Raw genomic sequence first — 21,286 nt, 5'->3', positions numbered from 1 at the left:
TGCTTGCCAAACAAATTTTAGGAACATAATTCTAGCACATATTCATAACTCGTTGTACACAGCCCATACATACATCACACAAGAATATTCATGATCAGTTAGTTATTAGTTTTCCAATGATATCTTATATGATACCTTTTAGATACAGATTATGATTACAACAATGTGTGAGGTATAGTATATGAGGCCTGACAAGAGTTGCTGACATAGAGTAGTGAACGGCCAATGGGCCGCTGTGTCACAGAAAGTATACATGTTTCAGCCAGTTAGAGTTAGCTATGATACCCTTTTATAGCTACCAAGCACATGTACAATATAGAACCCAAATCCTGAACTGGAATCCATTAGCTTGGATACCAGTGAGATCGTGCACTGATCCCAGGACTGTCACTAGCACATCCCATTGCAGGGACATAGCCTTACAGCACGGAGATTCAAAATACCAGGTACTTAATCTGATAATATTTTGTAGGTCTGATCATGAAGTCCCTGCTTGGGCAAAACTCCTAAAGACCTTAGGGCTTTATCTTGCAATAGTTGCGGGAAATGTGTGCTTGCAATCAAATGAACAAGAACAAACACATCAGACATGAATTTGATACTAATGTTCATTCTTTATGAAAAGAAGAAGCTGAGAAAAAAAACCATGGCAAGCTGTTCCAGACTGTCAGCGTTCCCTAATGCCGATCTGGAGAACGCCCCTAAGAGAAAGAGCAATCCATGGCCATTCAATCCTAGGCCTTGCCCTGACACTGCAGCTACTCCAGGGTTCTCAGTGGGGCTTTCTGATATGTATTATCATCTTATTTAACATTTGTCTTGTGTTAGAGCCTACAAGCCAACCAGGTCAATGCTGGATCATTCTCTCTCAAGATTCAGCCAAAGCAGCACCAGGAATTGAAAGAGAAAGAGAGAAAAGAGCAACAAAGAATAGTCAGAATGTGCAGAAAGTTGCCCAAAGTCACACGGTGAGTGAATTTGCAGAGCCAGGAAGAGAAGTTTTGACTCTGAGCCCCCAATTCTAACCACTAAAGAATGCTCCCTCCTTCCCTGCATGGACTCACACATAGGGACATTTTTTGGAGTCAGTTGAACCAAAGTCTTAGCTGCATTTAAGATACAGGTTGTATCCCTGTCTCTGTCTCCATTATCAACTGGGGGTGACCAGGAAGAAACTGCTGAATCCAAACACAAGGAACTCAACTCTGTAAAGAAATATCTGACTAGATCAGTGGTTCCCAAACTTTAACAATCTGTGAACCCCTTTCACTAAAATGTCGTCTCATGAACCCCCTCCTAAAAATTAATATTTCCAGTGATATTCTCCTTGACCTGAGTATAAATTATAAAAGCAGTGATCTTGGAAACCTAAATGTTGTTTTTATGACATGCTTATTACACACTATTTATTATTAATTATCAATTATCATTTATCGTGACAGTATTTTTATTACATTATGAAAATGGCAACACACTTCCAAGCTCTCACTTTCGTAGCTTGTGTCACTTTGAATAAGCCTGTTATAAGACAAGGCTCCTAGGTTTCATCAAGGAGTATCAGATATGAAACAGCAGGAAGGTATTTAAGAAGCCAACTCAAAGATTTCCTCCTACACAAGCATTCAGGTCTTGAGCAGTCCAGGCAAACACCACTTGTTACAACAAAGCTTAAACTTGTTCTTGATAATAATTTTAAAAACAATACTAGCTGCCTATTTAATTTTAAAAACAGCAAAAAATATCCACCCCCCTTTCCATTTCTTATAAGGAGTCTTGAAGTTTAAATCTCCTCAGTGTGATAGAGATGCTTGCTTTGATCTGCTTAGCTCTTGGAAGTCCAGGAGCTCTGCGCTGCTGATCCCGTGCTGCCCAGGGTCCCTAGGGAAAGCTCTGTCCGCCATTAGGGAAATTTTTCCCCGAGAACCCCCTGTAACATTTTGCAAACCCCAGTTTGGGAACCACTGGACTAGATGGATATTTGTCTGTTAGAATGTGGCCTGAGACTACCAGCTCATTTCACATAGATTCTGACTGAATCTCAGATGACTATTATTTTGAGTTACTACCATCCTGGTACAATTCTGAGCTGCTACCATTTAAATAGGCAACCTGCAGATGAAAGATCCTATATCCCATGATCTTTGAACTCTCCAGTCTCCCCAGAGTCCACAAAAGCGTGAAGAAAAACTCTTCATAATTCGACCGCCTCAAAAATCGCTTCCCAACTCTTAACAATCAAAAGAAAAATGTCTTTTCTCCTTGGCAAAAATTAAGATTCACAAGTCGCACCTCTACCATCAGTAACAATGGTTTATACTACAAACAGAAACTATAATGGGCATCCCCATCAGTTCTGAAATCCCAGGATCTCCTGTTTGCTTTGTGGCTATGAGAGACTGAATGAAGAGCAAGATTGATGGTTCTGAAAGCAGCAGAGCTCCTGCGGGAGATATGTTGTGAAGGGGGTGCCAGCAAGCACATGGGAAGATTGTTACAAACCCAGGATCTGCATGCGTCCAGCTTTGTTTCCCTATGGAGCCTAGTGCGGGAGGCAATTTACCAATCCCATTTGCTTTTCCAGTTATCAGAGCCATCACACACAATATATCATGACTCCCAATGTCAGATGCACAGAACATGGAAATGCAGCTAGCGTTCTTGGAAAATCCACATTCAGATAATCATTTTCAAAAGTACTTTGAAGACTTTCTTTTCTAAGCAGACTGATTTGACAGTTAAATGACATGACTTGCTTGTGCCACAAAGTATGTGTCAGATACTTAGGATATTAGTCACTTATGCTTTTAAGAAATAAATAACAGGGGCACAGAAGCTGAGGGAGACACAGGTGGGATCTCATATACTCTGCCAATATACCATTACAGGAAATGGAAAGAGGCCAAGGTTTGAGAGCTTCCCCCTCACCCCCCACCCCCATCAGCATTTGTCAAGGTGAAAGGAATCCATAACAGCAAAGAACATCGTGCTTTTTATCACACCAAAGTCTTTTTAAAATGTTAACATTTAATAGGGTGTTCCCATGCTTTCTATATGTCAGATAACAATGCATGGGCTGGTAGGCATCACTACAGGTTGTAATTCGGCTGAAAAGTCTTGTGATGTGTATGAGCTGTTTGAGGTTCACTCTCCTGGTTTATTACATTATCAGGATTCATTGATTGAATTACAGCCTTATAATAGCTCTCTCCCTCTGCATTATCCTACTATTATTGTGGTTGTTATTACCCTATCTCTGATTAGAGGATTATATGTCCTTCTCAGGGCAAGCACACAGAAATTAGGTAAGTGTGGATGTTTAATCTGTTGGCCCAGTTTCTACAAGAAATGCATGAATCATTTCCCTGAGCTGCAGATTGGCATGTGTCCACACAGTAAAATTTGGTCCCTGGGGATTGATGCTCCTTCCAGCTTGTGATGGTGGAGGGGAAAAGAAGCTTCGCAGAGTGAAGAGCCGTGTGTTCGGATTGCCTCTGAGGCCTTTCCACTCAGCTTATCCAGAACACCTTATCCAGTTCTGGAAGAACACTTCATCCAGCTCCCCGGGGGTCCAAAAAACTCAGTTCGAATCCAACTCCTCACTCAGGTGACTCTGTTAGGCACGTGACAGCTCTCTGCCCAGGCTGGCCAGGTCCAGACACGGGGTTTAGGTACGGGGTGATACCACAATTCCAATTCATGTCACATGCTACACAGTTTATATTCATCTTTCCTACTACTAACATCTATACTTCTTGCATTTAAGGACCAATTACTTTGCAGATTGTGTAAGGGAAAAGTTCTCACATAATCATTCCCTGCTATGTCTGCACTTAGCCAAGGATCACACTACAGGTTCTTAAGTCAGTGGGAGTTTTGCCTGAGAAAGGTTTTGGCTCTGTGTAATTACAGAATGTAACTGTAGTGGTTAGGAATCAGGTACTATCCTTTAAAATAATTTGGGACCCCTTTAGTGGGTCTCCCTATCTTCTATTGCAGAAGCCACCAGACCCCTAACAGGGCAATAGCTAGACTTTGTATGTTTGTGTATCATTAGTAAGCATGAATATTTGGAACCCAACTGTGTCCATGTGGTTTCCTCATATTCTTAATATTGTGGAGAGAGCAAAGAGTTAGTAGGATCCATCAGCACATATCTTCAGGCCACCATAGACCACGTCTCTAATGGGAGCTCCATCCGTCAGAAAAGGGTACTTTTGGGAAGATCCATTAAAGGAAATAAACTCAGGACGGCTTGCATAACGGCTTGACAAATCTTCTGAGTGATTTTCCCATCCATATCTTCCCTCTTTCTTTCCACACACCTTGACCAGAGTCTACACTTCCTAGGGTTATTCCCTTTTTGCCATAAAACCCCTTTGATAATAAGCATCTAAGAGCGGACAGGGATGTACAGTCGCCTTTGTTAATTTAGTTAGAGTTTATTGATTCAAGCTGCCTTTGGCTGATGTAGTTTTATTATTAATAAATAATCAGCATTTTCCCATCCAAGCAGCTCACACCCTGAGGCTTCTGAGGCCCCTAGCAAAAGTATTATTAAAATTAAAGATTTCTAAAGGGCTCTACTACAGCACGGCCTAATAATCAAGCAGAGTCTACAGCCGACGTGAAAAATACCCTGATTTGGAGAATATTTTATATAGAACCAAATCGGCTCCTGTCTTGGCCCCTGGCAATAGTTAAAATTCATGGCACTCCGGGCTATTTTGTAACAATTTGTTTTGCAGAATACATTATGTCTCCAATGAGTTTGAGAGCTAGATTCACTCCGCTGGACACAAAGGAATGGTGCTGCACCAGAGGGGAGCATTACTTCTTGGACAATATCTGGGAATATATCTGGGGATTGCTGATGCAATTTCCAATAGCAACTCCGTAGGCTGAGGCTGCCTGTGAGATGCACCGAGTCAACTCATCATCCACTCAGCTTGGATTTGCCTCCTTCCTGGCTGGGTCTGCCCTGTTTTGGGACTGCATCAGCCAGCCACAGGCCTCATACCACAGCAAGTGTTGCAGGCAGCTTTTATCGCTGCACCCTGCTTCTTAAATCCAAAGCAGACTGCGAAGAGTTACAAAGAGAGCTCACAAAACCAGCTGACAAAGGGAGCTCACAAAACCAGCTGACAAACCAGCAACAAAATGGCAGATGAAATTCAAGGTTGATAAATGCAAAGTAATGCACATTGGAAAACATAATTCCAACTCTACACACAAAATGATGGGGGTCTAAATTAGCTGTTCCCACTCAAGAAAGAGATCTTGGAGTCATTGTGGACAGTTCTCTGAACACATCCACTTAATGTGCAATGGCAGTCAAAAAAATGAACAGAATTTTAGGAACCGTTAGGAAAGGGATAGATAAGAAGACAGAGAATATCATAATGCCTCTGTATAAATCCATGGTACATCCATGAATACTGTGTGCAGATCACACCATCTCAAAAAACATATATTAAAATTGGAAAAGGTACAGAGAAAAGCAACAAAAATGATTCGGGGTATGGTATAGCTTCCATATGTGGAGAGATTAAAAAATTGTGACTGTTCCATTTGGAAAAGAGACCACTAAGAGGGGATATTATTGAGGTCTATAAAATCATGAATGGTGTGGAGAAAGTGAATAAGAAAAAGTTATTTATCCTTCCCATAGCACAAGAACCAGGGGTCACCCAATGAAATTAATAGGCAGCAGGTTTAAAAGAAACCAAAGAAAAATTCACACAGCACACAGTCAACCTGTGGAAGTCGTTGCCAGGGGATGTTGTGTAGGCCAAAACGATAACTGCGTTCAGAATAGGGTGACTAGATGTCCCAATTTTATAGGGCCAGTCCTGATATTTGGGATTTTTTCTTATATAGGCACCTATTACCCCCCACACCCATCCCGATTTTTCACATTTGCTATCTGGTCACCCTAGTTCAGAAAAGAATTAGATAAGCTCATGGAGGATAGGTTTTAGCCAGAATGGTTAGAGATGCCCCCCATGCCCTGGGAGTCCTAAACCTAACTGTCAGAAGCTGGGAGTGGATGACAGGAGAGAGATCACTTGATAATTGTCCTGTTCTGTCCATTTCCTCCTGGCACTGGCCACTGTCAGAAGACAGGATACTGGGCTAAATGAACCATTGGTCTGACCCAGTATGGCCATCCTTATGCTCTTCCACTTTATTTTCTGCTGCTCAGGGCTTGTAGCCAGGGACCAGAGTAACCCAAGGGCAAATTCAGCACAAGGGACTTCCCTTTCCCATTCTGGGCCCAATACTTCAATGGGAACAGGATCCGGCCCTTACTCTCCTGAGTGCTCAAACACATTGCTGAGGATATTCACCTGAAAATAACCCCCTGCTCAAGTGTTGAGGCTGAAATAGGAGCTCTGGCTTGATAATAGCCAGGTTAATCCATGTTTGAAATAGGGCTTTTGCTGCCAGTTTCCCAACAAAATCTGATCTGACTGTAAGTAAACAAAGGTCTGAACCCCTCTCACTATATCATATGAAAGAGCTGCATCCCCAGAGGGTGTGTCCAGGCATCTCTATAAAAGGAAGCACCAAGATGAGATGCTCACGTATTTGTTCACCTCGCCCTGTGCTGTCCCTTGAGCTAAGTATGGCCACGGTGAAGGTTTTGCTGCAGTACCTGAGCGCTAGCTCGCTGCTCTGTTTGGCAGGCGGACTGGTGGCTTTCATTTATTTTTTGACCTGCTCCAAAAAGTCAATTTGCAGTTTGCCTCCTGGGCCACCTCCCCTTCCTCTCATCGGGAACTTGAATGTGGTGGATCTGAAAAAGCCGTTCCAGTCGCTGATGGAGGTAGGATAGACATGACAGAATAGATATAAGGAGCTTTGCAATATTTGCTGATTGGGAAGTGAAAGGAAATCTAGTGAATGAGGATGTCATTGTATCTACATTGTGCCATTTGTGAAAACAAAAATGAACACATTTAAAATTTTTATCTATAGCTACACACACACACACACACACACACACACACACACACACACACAAATATGCTCTAGTCAGAGCCATGTGAGTGGACCCTGGAGCGTGTGACAATCCCCATTTAATCCAATGAGACACTGCGTGGGTGTAAGGCACATTTGTGTAGATCTGATTGCAGGATAAGGATCATATATTAAATAGACTGAGCTGTACCTCCTTTTTTAAAAAGCTATCACCCCAAACATAGACAGACTTGCTCATTTTTACATTATTTCCAGTGTTAGATGTTTATTGCTAAGGCAAGTGCAAATTCATCCCTTCCCCCGAGCCAGTGTTATTTAAGTAGGGTTGGCAGGAAAACAAGAATTCTTTTTGCAAAAAATTGAGAGAGAGACACACTCACCACCTTGGAATAGCCAATTGTTCAGTGCTCTGAATCAGGTAGAAAAGGGACTTGAGCCAGGGTCTTCCATAGTCTAGGTAAGTACCCTATTGTATTGGGTATCCAGGAATGGTGGTGGTGGGGTGTCTTCCTCTCCTTCCCATCGACTAATTCCCAACCACGCCTATATTTAAGATTCTTGTGCATGATTTTAATTTCACCACATTTGGGCCGTTCCATGGACACCTTTTTTCTACAGAAAAAAAATGGCTTAAATATATTTCAATTTGATCTATCCCTCATTTCATAAAATGACAGCGGTGTTCCTGGGAAGAGGTGTGAACAATTGAAATTCCTTTCAAAGCTGTTTTGAATCCCACGGCATGCTGACTCATTTTGCCAACCAGTTTTCCTCCTACCTTCAAGTCTGCCACATCAGATATTCATGTTGCAGACAGAAGTCAGCAGCAGCAAGTCAGATTTGATGCCAAGAAATACTCATGCAAAGAAGTAACTGAAGGAAAGCGGGGAAATTACCATGATTGCCCACTGGTGGTATGGTGCTGTGCAAAAAGTAGACAGCAAAGAATCTCCCAAGCTCTCAAACCATCATGTGATGAAAACAAAATTCAATTTATCTTGCATAATAACAGGAGCCTCTGAAATGCGGTTTACAATATGTACATAATGCATTGCAAATCGTCACCTGGGCACATACGAAACAAGATGAAATATGTTGGAGCCGATGACTTAGAGTATGTTTAAACTAGATATAAAATTCTGAGTGAACAATTAGATTGTCAAAGCTGCTGTGGAGTGTAACAGATGATTCATTCTTAGCTAGGTATTAAAGCCTAGAGCTCCTGTGACATTATCCAGGAGTATATGCCTCAAGGCTGGATTCCAGCGTCTGATGGACACCAAATAATCCTTGATACGACTGAAACACTATCCTCCTCGCAACTACTGGAGAGACAAGTGCCAGAGATAGAATTATTTTTGGAATTGTTTCTTGCAAATGTTGTAGATTGTATTTTAATGCTTTATGCACAAGTCCATTGATAACAGGTAAGTTATTATAAGTCAACAGGACCCAATGCAGTACATCTCTGCTACAGCATTTTATAATGGTCACGGTGTGAGAGCGGCAATGTTTCGGACTGTTACTGTAGAACACCGTAGGCCTACAATGGCATCTCTCACCAAGTCCTTCTTGCCTGACATGAGCAGCCTAGTGAAGACCATGGGCTTTGTCAGTTGAGTAAGGCAAACAGGACATGGTCCTCCAATGCCAGCAGAGACACTAGCGCTGGCTGCTAATATATTAATAAATATCTATTTGTCAATGAAAAACTTGGCCCGAATCCCAGCCTATGACTGAACTGTTCTCAATGCAGCTCAAAAAAGGGTTGCAAAGGTAGCTTCAAACCACCTTTATGCCCCCAAGCCCTGGGGTCGGACCAGCACCTGGCATAAAATAGAGCAAACTTGGGTTTGCTCTAAGTTATGCCTAGTTGCACACGGGCCCTGGAGCTGTTCTATCAGCTGGATGTTGCCAGGTCATGGGATGTCTTGACCACGTCCCCTTTCTGCCATTAATATTTACTATTTGCACTGCAGTAGCACTTCGAGGCCTCAGTCAGAGATCATGGTCCCCTTTGTCCTAGGAAGTGGACACACACAAAGAAGACATGGTCCCTGCCCCAAGCAGCTTAGGCTCAGATCCTCATAGTTATTTAGACTCCTAACTCCCTTTGAAATCAATGGGAGTTGGGCACCAAAAACCCTTTGAGGATCTGGGCCTTACAGCCTCAGTATACGACAAGAGAGTGTACGCTACAGACAGATGGGGGGAGCACAAGGTAATACTGAAGCTATTCCAGCCATGCCCCTCAAATTAGGGGCCAGCAGGACAGCGGCATAGCAGTTGCCCTAGTGACTCTGCCATCCAAGACACAAATGAGTCAGAACAGGGGACAGCATCTGACTCACCTCCAATCAGCTATCACAAAGGCAAAGACATTTGTTAGTCTCTAAGGTGCCACAAGTACCTTAGAGGAGGGGGGGGGAGGGATAGCTCAGTGGTTTGAGCGTTGGCCTGCTAAACCCAGGGTTGTGAGTTCAATCCTTGAGGGGGCCACTTAGGGATCTGGGGCAAAATCAGTACTTGGTCCTGCTAGTGAAGGCAGGGGGCTGGACTCAATGACCTTTCAAGGTCCCTTCCAGTTCTAGGAGATGGGATATCTCCATTATTTATATTTTAAAAAAGTACTCCTGTTCTTTTTACAGTCTCCTGTAACCGCCAAGTCTGACAACATCTCTTTTGTAGAGAAGAGGCGCTGGAATTTTTACCCATTAAATGATCCAATTAGCTAAACATTCTTAGAGGCTTTTAGAACGAGCACAAGAAACTCCTCGGGCTTTGTGGTCTCCTCTACAGCCAATATTTAAAAGCTAGAAGGGAAAACGTTCATTTTGCAATGACTGGGAGAATTCTTTACATACAGTGCAAAGATTTTCATGTAACCAATGCAGTGCCAAATTATGCCTGTAACCATGCATATGCTGTGTATGCTACTGTGTACAATGGTTAATCTTCTGGTTAATTCAATGGGAATCAGACACCTGGGTGTTTTTGAAAATCCTAGGAGGTGCCTATCTGCATCTGTAGGTGCCTAAATACCTTTAAAAATATGTCCCTGAATGCCTCCCATTCCTACTGAAGTCATTGCAAAGTCCCAGTGAAGTCAATGGGAGTTAAGGGTGCTCAGTTCTGCGTAGAATTGGGCCCTTTGGACTCTTACTGGGCTGGATTCTGACCTCAGCACTATATAAAGCTGGTCTCATTCCATGAGTGTATTCTGAAGACAGAACTTGTCCCACCGGGTATGAGAGGCATATCAGGCTGAGAAGATTGTGGGGTTACTACATTTCTATGAGCCAAAAGCAGTGGCTCAGACAGTGTGTACACAGATGATGGTATACTGTTAGCTACATCTGGGATCCAGACCTGTTTCTGAATTAACATATTTACTTACATGTTGAAGCTCTCGGAGAAGTATGGCAACATATTCACTGTACATTTTGGACCCAGAAAGGCAGTGGTGCTGGCTGGTTATGAGACCATTAAGGATGCCCTTTTAAATCATGCTGAAGAATTTGGAGAAAGGGCAGAAATACCCATATTTAGGAAGACAACACACGGAAATGGTAAACAAGCTTTTGTTTTGTTTTTGAATTTGATCATATTTAGTGTATTCTTATGAAAAGGAAAAATCATCCTGTTACTACACATTTTCATACATAGAATACTTTGAAAGTACATAGCAGCTTTCAGACAAGGAAGTAAACGTACTTTACAAGCACTCATTAATCAAACTCAATACCAGTGTGTTCACCTGTATTTTAGGCATAGCCTTCAGTCACGGAGAGTTATGGAAAACAATGCGAAGATTCACCTTATCTACCCTACGGGATTTTGGAGTTGGAAAGAAAACCATTGAAGTGCGAATTTTTGATGAGCTAAATTTCCTCATTAACTATTTTGAATCTCACCAGGGTGAGTGTTAAGAATTTCATCCTGAAATGGACAGTTAGGCCCCAGTTCAGAAAGGTACTTTAGCATGAGCCTAAGGACTTGGTCGGCAAAACTTTTGTGGTTCGGGGTGTTAAAAAACCACACACACACCCCGAACGACAAAAGTTTTACGGATGAAAAGCACCAGTATGAACAGTGCTTTGTTGGCAGGAGCGCTCTCCTGATGACAAAGCTGCTGCCGCTTGTCGGAGGTGGAATTTTTTTTGTTGGCAGGACAGCTCTCTCCCGCCGATAAACAGCAGCTACACTGCATGGCTTTAAGCAGCACACCCATGTCGCTAAAAGCTGTGTAGTGTGGACATAGCTGAATTTTAAGCATGTGGCGTCAATGGGATTTCTCATGTGCTTAAAGTGAGGTGCGTACGTAAGTACTTTGCTGAATTGAGGCTTTAAGCATCTAAAAAGATAACCCTGGTTTATGTCCTGGATGGTGAACTTGTTTAGCGCTAAGAGTTAAGGACAACATGTTCAAAGGAAACCATAACCAAGGCTCTGATTTTGTGTGCACACTCATTTGCATGTGCAATTTTACATGCCATTACCTCAGCGTGTTCCAGAACTTAGTCAATCGCTCTAGAGAAAACAAAATCTAGCCATTTCTACCTGAGAGTGAGCACTTCTGTATGGTAGACTGAAATTGATGTTTTCAGCACATGACTGCAATTCCAAAGCCAATTTGTTTTAATTGTTTTAAACATAGGGAAACCCTTTGATACAAAGGTGATACTGAACAGTGCTGTATCCAATGTCATATGCTCTATATTGTTCGGTGAGAGGTTTGAATACGAAGATCCCATATTTCTAACTTTGCTGAAATTGTTAAATGAAAATACCAAATTGCTGGGCTCTCCTATGGTGCAGGTAATTATTTTTAATTTTGAGGGGGTTATTAACACATTCCCACTCTGAACAGACTTAGGGCTAACTGCTGGGTTTAATAGCTAGAAATGAAGAGGGGATGGGATGGGTTGTACGGAGAGGGAGCAACCATCATAACCAAGCAGTGATGACCAGAGGAAATCTTTAGAACACAGCAGTTGCAGACAGAATGCCTCCCGGGTCATTATGAGCCCACGCTCTGCAGAGACCCTTGGTTGTCCTTTAAGGAGAAACAGCGTATTCCTAACTCCTCATCCTGGCTACCCAATGCTACCATGCGTGCACAACTGCCTGCGGCTCTTTGGGCTTCTACCTCTGGTGCTCAGGGAGTGCTAGCAACAGCCCTCTGGCTGCCTCTTCCAGGTGGGGAAAAGGCTCCCTGCACTCTCCCCCAGACCAACCCAGACAGAATTTGGTGCCTCAGATCCAATGCAGAATCATCACATACTAGATGTTCTCACCTCAAGCCATCCTGCTGCGCCAGCAGCTTTTGCTGGGACATTCAGTTCCTCCTGTTTGTTCTCCCTGCCTCCTGGGTGGGACGGGGCTGGGCTGTAGGTTGGGCAGTTAGCTGGTTTACAGGGTGTTGGTGGTCTCTGAGTGCAACAGGGCGGGTGCTCTTTGCTCTGGTTCTGTGCTCAGATCCCCACCCTCCAGGTCTGTGGCTCTCAGTGTCACAGCAGACAAGGTGGGAAGCAGCAGAGTGAGTGTGCTTAAGGTTTAATTCCTTTCTGCTGCGACACGGGGATGTTCCCTGAAAAGGAAACAGCAGATTAATGGGGAACTTGACTGAAATGGACCAACCCGTGAAGGGCCAAGTGAAAACTGACCGCAGGGGCCTTTCCCCAACTCACTCACAAGAAGTGACATTCACTCTACCCACATAAAGACCCAGCAATTGAACGTTTGGGGGGGGGGGGGAGAGAAAATTGACCCCCACAACCTGTGGTCTGCCCTTGTGGCTGCTACCCCCAGCCAATGTGGGGGTCACTATCCCCTTTGTGCTACTTGGGTGGGAAATCAGAGCCATTTCCCCCTCACCTGGATGGGTCCCAGGCCTCTCCCCATCATAACCCCAGCAGCAGTGCCATCAATGCTGGCCTATTTCAGGCCAGTGTGGAGACCCATCCTCACCACCGACCTCTGCACCAGGAGCGAATTTCACCTAACACAGCACACTCAATGAAACTGAAAAGCAGTAAAATAAAAGGAAAAGCTTCTCTATGCAGCATATAAACAAACTGAGGAATCTGTTGTCGGAGAGGGATTGAGAGCAAACATGGAGGGCTGGAATAGAAAGGGCATAATAGCTTTATAATCACTCATAACAGTTTGGGCTGTACAAGCTAAAGCATGAATACAGTGACCTTCCAATCTTGATGCTTCAGGGCATCCGTAGTTCACATGTGGGGGGTCAGGAAGGAATTGCTTGTGGCATATCAGAAACATTACATGAATTAGCTAAGTACCCCCTGGGGATTCTTCTCCATGCTCTCAGAGAATCAAACTCTGGTCACTGCCAGACCCCATTAGACTAAGGGCACAAATGGTGTGATGTGTGGAATGCCGACTCTACCCATTTTATGTAAAGATGTTACACGGGCTCACCACAATGCCGGTGAGCAGTAATCCTTTTGTTTTTCCCAGTTATATAATTTCTACCCATCTCTTGGATTTCTGTTTGGAGCCCCAAAGACCGTGCTACGAAATGTAGTTGAGCTGAATGCTTTTCTGGAGAAGTTCTTTAAGGAACACAGGCAGGAGTTTAATGAAAACAACTTAACAGGTTTTGTTGATGCGTTTCTGATGAAGCAACAGCAGGTACTTTAAAGCTAACTCTCAGCTTAACTTGCATCTTTCCGTTCTGTTAGCTTTCACTTCATTTATTAATGCTGAGCATCTGGCAGGGAACGGGAGATGTGAAGACACAGATTTGTTGTGATCAGAATACTCTAGACCAGGGCTAGATCCTGCTACCCATACTCACATTGAACAGTACCTTACACCATGGCTTATTGAAATCACTAATGAAGTGACCTAATTAGCAGAGTAGTCCCACTGAAATTAATGGGACTAGTGGGGGAGTAAATTATTACTGAATGTGAGTAAGGGTTGCCAAATCCTAATCTTCATAGCTAACAGTTTGATGTTTCTGTGATATCCTTTACTGAGATAACTGAGGGTCCACTAATTGTTTAATATGATGATACCAGCACTCCTTGCATACCTGCAGCGTGACCAATTCTTTTCTATTCCATGGTGTTTGGTCTACAGTATATCCCTTTTATTCCTTATAACGAAAATAAACTAAAGCGGTAAACTCACCCTAATATATATATATATCCATACACAGCTGGAACAAAGATGAAAAAAATACAAAAGCTAAAGTCATCTGTATCATTTGCTGTAGAACTAATGTTCATTTTTTGCGTGTTTTGAAGGAGTCAAGAAATTCTCACACACACTTTCACAATGAGAATCTTCTGTTCTCAACGCTGGACCTCTTTGCTGCTGGCACTGAGACTACATCTACCACTGTCCGTTGGGGTCTTCTTCTGATGATGAAATACCCAGAGATTCAGAGTAAGACTAAGAACTAATCTCTTATAAAAGTCTGTTAAATACCTAATCAAGTGTCCAGTTACAGAAGGCAGACAGCAGGGTTCCCACAGTTGAGACTTGAGTAAAAATTAAGTGCTAAATTAGAAAACAGCTAGCTTTACAAAGAGGTTTCATTCAGCTAATCTTAACTGAAATAGATAAGCAAACAAGAAAAGCTGAATTCCAGTTCTGTTCATAAGCCTCCATAAGCCTCCACCCATCAAAACTCTCTTACAAGCTATCAGGTTACACCAGCATAACAAACTCATAGGTTTCCCATCTTATCTGAGAGATGGTGGGCTGGATTCTGCTCTCACTTCCACTGAAGACTATGGAGTGACACTGGTGTGAGAATAGAATCAGGCACGGGATTTACCACAATACCCCCTAACTCTGCATTGGCCCAATAACAGCTCTGAGGGACCTACAGACCTACCTGCTTGAATTTCTGCAGCATGCAGATTTTGCTACTGAGGAGTGCCATCCAACTCCTGGCTAAATGTAATCCTATTGAGATTGCAAGACAAAGGGAGATCACAGCCTGTGGTAATGTGTCCTCAGCATTCCTGGAAACCTGCAATCCCTCTCCTTTTTCCTTTTCAAGGAAGGATTCAGGAAGAAATGGATCAGGTCATTGAGCCAGGACAAATGCCCATGCTGGAGGACAGGAAAAAACTGCCTTACACTGATGCAGTGATACATGAAATACAAAGGTTTTCCAATATTGTCCCAATGAGTGTATCGCGTTCAACTTCCACCGATGTAAATTTCAGGGGTTATATGATCCCAAAGGTAAGTTTTGAGGTTGGCAACAGAAACTGCAAATATTCATGCATTTTTGTGAAAAACTAGTAAGAAAATAAATATACGAAGTTCTGGCGTTTGGTCTTTCAGTATTTAATCCCTCCCTCTACCATCTGTGCTACATCCAGAACGGATGGTGCAACTATGGGCCAGATTCTACACTCAGTTATAGCCACTTAAATCCAGAGTAATTGGACTGCTGTCAATGAAGTTACTCTGGGTTTACATTTGCTTATCTGAGCACAGAGTTTGTGCTGGATCTTTGTTCGGAGGGTGAATGAAAACGTTTAGGAAAGAAATCAATTTTTGTTTTTTGAGGTGAGGAGGAAGAAGTGGAATGTTAACCGGTCTCAGTATCAAAACCCATGTATTCTGGGTACTAAACATCCATAAACAATGCTTATAGCTTCCTGTTCTGATGTTTATTTCTATGCACGTGAATCTACCAGATTAAATATTCCACAGAGTAAGGAAATATCCGGTAGAGCTAGTTAATCCTGCTCAGAAATCCATCCGCTGTTTGCTTTCTTGCATGGAAGAATGAGTTGAATTTGTGAGAGTGACCACCACAGACCATTGGCTGCTGCACCTGCCAGTTTCCCTTATTCCTTCCAGGGAACAGAAGTGATTCCTCTGCTGACCTCAGTTTTGAACGACAAATCGCACTGGGAGACACCAGATCAGTTCAACCCTTCCCACTTCCTTGACGCTGACGGGAGCTTTACTAGGAAGGAGGCATTTATACCATTCTCCATAGGTAACAACAACTTCCTGCGCTCAGTCTGTAGTCACGCTGATTGTACAGCGGGAGCAGCGGATGCTCAGCACCTCTGAAAACCAGGCCAAACATGTCTGAAATGAGGCACTTGAAATTGAGGCTCTCCAGATGAAACGGTACTTTGGGAAATTTGGGTATAAGTCATCCAAAGCACATAGGTAGACACTGGAATTCCTTTGTCTGACAACCTCCAGACACCTGGAACAGTCACAGATTCTCACAACTTCCTGAATGGGCAGAATCCATTTCCTTTTAAATAGCCCTTCTGATATATAGATTGGGGGTGGGGGGAGTGGTGTCGGCTGGCTCCTCTAGCTGCTGTTACAGACTGTATATACATTTTAAAAGATCTCAGACAAAGGCACTGACCGAGCCATGCCTTGCTGACTGTCGTTCCGCTGACCTCCATGTTGGTTAACTTTACAGGACGAAGGGCTTGCGTTGGAGAAGGACTCGCCAAAATGGAACTTTTTCTCTTCTTTGCGGGTTTGCTCCGGAAATTTATTTTCCAGCCCCCTCCAGGGGTGGCGAAGGCCGATCTAGATCTCACTGCTGACGTTGGCTTTACCTTAAACCCAATGCCCCATCTGATTTGTGCTGTGCCCCGTGAATAACTGAAATGTAACTGAATGCAATAAATATTGTCCATGGCTGATGTCTGAATTTGGATCTTTGATTGCAACGATGCAAAAAACAAAAGATAATTAATGGAGAGTGTCACGGGGCGGGACTCACCCCTGCGGCGCCTCCTGCTGGTTATCCAGGGAATTAGCGTTTCCAGCCTCCGGAGCGCCCTCTGCAGGCCGGTGTCCCGCTTGCCGCTGGGCCTGAGTCCCTCCTGGACCCCGGTGCCCCTTTCAGGCTGCGGTGCGTCCCCCTGGCAGTGCCTCCACAGATCTGGGTCTCCCCTCCCCAGGGAACCCCCACCCTCTATCCCCATCTCGCCTCAGACTATGGCTACTGCCAGTCTCGATCTAGCCCCCGTTCACTGGGGCAGACTGCAGTGTAAATGCCACTCATCACCGGCAAGGGGGGGTTGGACCTGCTGCCTCTGCCTACCCTTGGGCTAGGACCCCAGGACCCTTCTTGGCCTTTAACAAGGCCTGCAGCCTGGGGGTTTTCCAGGCCGGAGCTCCCCAGCTCCTCTGGCCTTTCCCCAGCCCTGCTCCACTCTAGGTATCTTTGCCAGCTCCCAGGCAGCCAGGCCCTTCTCCCTCAAGACCTAGAGGAAGAGTCCTACAGCTCCTGGCTTCCCTGGCCTTTATAAGGCCAGCTATGGTCTGATTGGGGCGTGGCCGCAGCTGTGGCTGTTTCCCCAATCAGCCGAGGCTTGCTGCTTTCCCCAGCAGCAGCCCTCTCACAGCCTCAGCCCTCTCCCAGGGCTGATTTAAGCCTTTTACGGCAGGAGCAGGTGACCACCCCGCTACAGAGAGAAAGGGGTGATCTGTGGTATGACAGCTTATTCTCTAATTGCCAGAACTGCTGTGTTACACCAACAGGGGGCGCTACCTTGCAACGTCTGACTCAGAATCATAGTAGAGGTGGAAAAGACCTAGGGCCAGATTGTTCTGGCATCGCGGAATGCAGGTGTGGTAGTTGGGTTCAATCAGTCTTTCCCTCTTGTCAACCTGGTGCAAGGCCAAGGTCACTCATGGTGCCTGTACTTCTATGTGCCACTGGGGCCATGGCCCAACCTTCCCATCCCCCATAACTCTTGCTAGCCCACAGGTTGGTTGGGAGCAAGCTGCACCATTCTAACAGCAGGTGCAGCCTGCATGCTTCCCCTGCTTACTTGGTAGCTCAGGCAGGATGGAGCTGAGGATCTGGCCCTGTGGCCTTTAGGAGAAGGAGAACATGAGTAAATGGTGATTGGGAAGCTGTGCCCAGCACAGAGACGGCAGTGTGAAGAGAGAAGTGAAGGCAGGAGGGTCTGTAGGAAACACAGGGAGCCCGTAAGAGACAAACAAGTAGGCAAAGCAGACAAAGCAGCACTTCCAGTCTATGCTAAATGAAAGCCAGTTGCTCCATCAGGTGTCTATAATTTCCCAGCACCCCTGTCTGTAAGAATGGAGAATTCTAATGGATTAACTGAAATAACTGGAAGTGTCCAGTTAGTGCCTTTCTGCAGAGAGAACCTGCCACAGGCTGGGAAGATATTGTATGTCCTAAGATAGAATGATGTGCCGATTACCCACAAGCATTCAAACCATCAGTCATGGTTGTGCCAAGATCTCTCTTTTTTGTTTTAAAGCACTTTACATCCAATTGTAAATGGCACTCCCAACTCTCTCCATATTTGGTTTTTTTTTTTTAATTTCCAGCTCCTGGATTCCTGTGATTACCTGACAATCTCAGCTTCCATTAAAAAAAAAAAAAGTACATTTTTAGCCCTCAGGATTGTAGAGACAAGCCTGAAAATGCGGACCAGGTACACCCTAAAGGCATGGAAACCAGAAGGCAAATAAAACAAAATCAAGATTTATTGTTTTTTTTTTTTTAATCTCATGCTTTTCAAGCCAATCTCATGATTTTGGGGGGCCTGATTCATGATTTTTTGAATGCATAGAGTTGGCAACGCTGCATTCAACCAAAGCACACAAAGACACTATACATCTCAAGTGTATCTGTCATCACTGGCCTCATTCCATTCCTTTCATGCTATCTGTTACTCCCACTAAGGTCAGATGTTTCCCTCTCCTTCATATCATTCTTTTCAAGAACTCTACTGACGTCTACAAAGCAAAACTGGGTATCAAAACCAAAGCCAACAGACATCCCTGACTAATCTGACTTGGAAACAACAGGATCCATTGCTGGAATGGTACCTATAAACTGGCAGTAATCCAGGACGTTTTTAATCTAAGGAATGAAATTGATGTGAGTGTTCTCTGCCGAGGAAGCCAGTGTGGACTGATTGTCTCGCCAGAATCTTCCTCTGGTATTTCACAGCACACAATACAAGTGTCATCCTGATTATAACCCATCACTCACGAATCAGCTGGAGCACAGCCAACATGCAACTAGAAATACTTGATGGGTTTAAAAACCTTCTTGAGACATTTTGACTCAAACTTTCCGCTGAGCTTCTGCTTGGGCTTCCTTTGTGCAAGCACAATCTTCCCTTTCTATTTTTCTCTGTTGGTCCCAGCTCTATTGGTGTCACATGGGGTTATTATAATGATCTGCTAAGTGTGGGTACAATGTTCAAAAAGAACAAAGTGACTACATCCCATTTTCAAAAGTGACTGACACACTTAGGTTCCCAAGTCATTTCTGGAAATGGGACTTACAGGAAATGAAAATTCTGCCTTCTTTGCTCCCCATTATACAAGACACATACTCCATGCTCTAAGGAGCTTGATGTTTCAAAACTAAGCAGCAAAGTCTCCAGGAAGAGCAACGTTATATTGTCTGGTCTCCAGTTTACCAAACAATGGGCTTGGTATTGTTTGGTGCCAAGCAAATGCAACGGCCATTGACTCCAATGGAAGCTACAGGTCCTCAGCACCTCTCGGGATCAGGGTATAGCACAGCAAGATTTGGGGCCAAATTCTGATGCATGCAAAAGGTGCAATGGCCCAAGTATGGACCCAGGTATGCTGCAAAAGCAGTGTTAATATAGGCCCATATTCTATCCACCAGACACCCCATTCTACCCCCACACACGACCTCTGTGCAATCTATACTACTAAGAGCATATTTAGAAATGTAGACACCTTTTCAGAAATATCATACTTAGCTCAAAGGAAAGAATTTAATCTGAACTCAGAAAATTGCAATTGAAAAAGCAATTATAGCAGATCTTTCTTACTTATTATCACCTTTAAATGTCTCACCATCACAAGAATATGCACATTCAATTCATATATGCCTAGTTTAATCATGTTTTGGTCCTGGGAACTTGGCAACCACATTAGCAATGCCACACCTGGTCTCGCCCACCCGCTGCGTAACAAGGACTAGAAAGATTAACAGTCTCTATAGCTCAACTCATGGTGAAGTAGAGGCTAAATCTGCATGCACAGGCAGTTCTCAGTGCATGTCTGGTCAGTATTAGAAGGCGTGTGCAAACTCGGCATAGACCAGCCCCTATAGGTTTGGTTAGAGTCACAAACCTCCATGAATTCCTCTTCCCCCACAACTACCTTCCCAGAACACCTGCCTCACCTTACCCTTTGATGTCTTCAAGGGAACTGGTGACCTGACTCCTCCTGTTCTGTTCAGGTCCTCAGGTGGTGCCAGGGTGCTGTTCACTGCTAGCCCTTCAGCAGGGTCTTCAGAGGTGGATCTGTGTGGGTGACTTCACCTCAATCCACCAAGGCCTGTTCTGAAAGGGAAGGGGGGCATGGTGAAGGTGAGGTCTGAAGCACTTGTCCCACTCATAGGACAGGAGATGCTGGTGTGGGGAAATAGAGCAGGGTGGCCTTCTTTCCGATAACCAAGATCCTGGGCCTGAAGACCCTGAAACATCTCCCCTAGAAATACTGAGGACTTTCGTGGGTAATGGGGTAGGCCTAAAAGCCTGAACCAAAAATCAGTTTGTGAGGCTATGCCCAGTCAAAAGTAGCAACAGAGGAGGGAATGAAAGAATAAATCCCCCCCCCCCAGCAGCACTGGTGAAATATGTTCATGGCTAATAAAATATAATAACCGCTTGTGTAAAGCAATAGGTAACTTTAGCTAAATGCAAACTAACTCATGCAATTTCTCCTTTGCATGATCTGTGACCTACTCCGTGATTCCAGCTATCTGCAAACTAGCCCCCCCCCTTAAGCCTTTGCTAAAATCCCCCGGAAAATGACATAGTTCAAGTCTTAAAAAATGTACCAAAGCTAGGGCCGAGCACCACCCCTGCGGAAACCACCAAGCGCCCTTCTACCCAAACAAACACCCACTCCTCGAAAATTAGGTCAGAGGGTAGGGAGGGGGGTGAGAGGACTGACCCCAACCCCAACACCCTAGCTCGTGATCACCCCAAACCCAGCCTGTGATTTGCCCCCGAGCTCGTGTTCACCCCATGCCCAGCTTATAATTGGTCCCCAATTTCTTAATTCATGACGTATTGTTTGTACCCTGCTTGTGGTTTAATGGAATAAAAGCAGCTTGTGAGCTGTCGCTAGGTGTGTTGGTCTCCGGACCACACCCCAGTGCACTGGTTTGTATGTCAATAAACTGGCCTCAGGCTATGAGTCTTTGAACTAAAATGACTGCGTGGGGGTCTTTGACCACGACACTGGGAAACGACTGCGTTCCCAGCCAGCTCTCTACTGAGTTGCCTGCAGAGAT

The 21,286-nt window shown here is 44.3% G+C and overlaps 1 protein-coding gene across 1 annotated transcript; it reads left to right on the top strand.

Annotated features, from left to right (window-relative positions):
* The first annotated feature begins 6,625 nt into the window (after positions 1-6,625).
* On the top strand, positions 6,626-16,614 carry LOC135884558 (cytochrome P450 2K1-like). Its single transcript, XM_065411982.1, has 9 exons — positions 6,626-6,826; positions 10,388-10,550; positions 10,750-10,899; positions 11,639-11,799; positions 13,465-13,638; positions 14,259-14,400; positions 15,023-15,210; positions 15,838-15,979; positions 16,427-16,614. The coding sequence occupies exons 1-9, from the start codon at positions 6,626-6,628 to the stop codon at positions 16,612-16,614; spliced, it is 1,509 nt and encodes a 502-aa protein (XP_065268054.1).
* The last annotated feature ends 4,672 nt before the right edge of the window (positions 16,615-21,286 follow it).

Source organism: Emys orbicularis, chromosome 10 (assembly GCF_028017835.1).
Source record: "Emys orbicularis isolate rEmyOrb1 chromosome 10, rEmyOrb1.hap1, whole genome shotgun sequence".
In the NCBI taxonomy this organism is placed as follows: domain Eukaryota; kingdom Metazoa; phylum Chordata; order Testudines; family Emydidae; genus Emys; species Emys orbicularis.
Note: the sequence above shows the minus strand (reverse complement) of the source record. Positions and strands in the feature narration are given on the sequence as shown.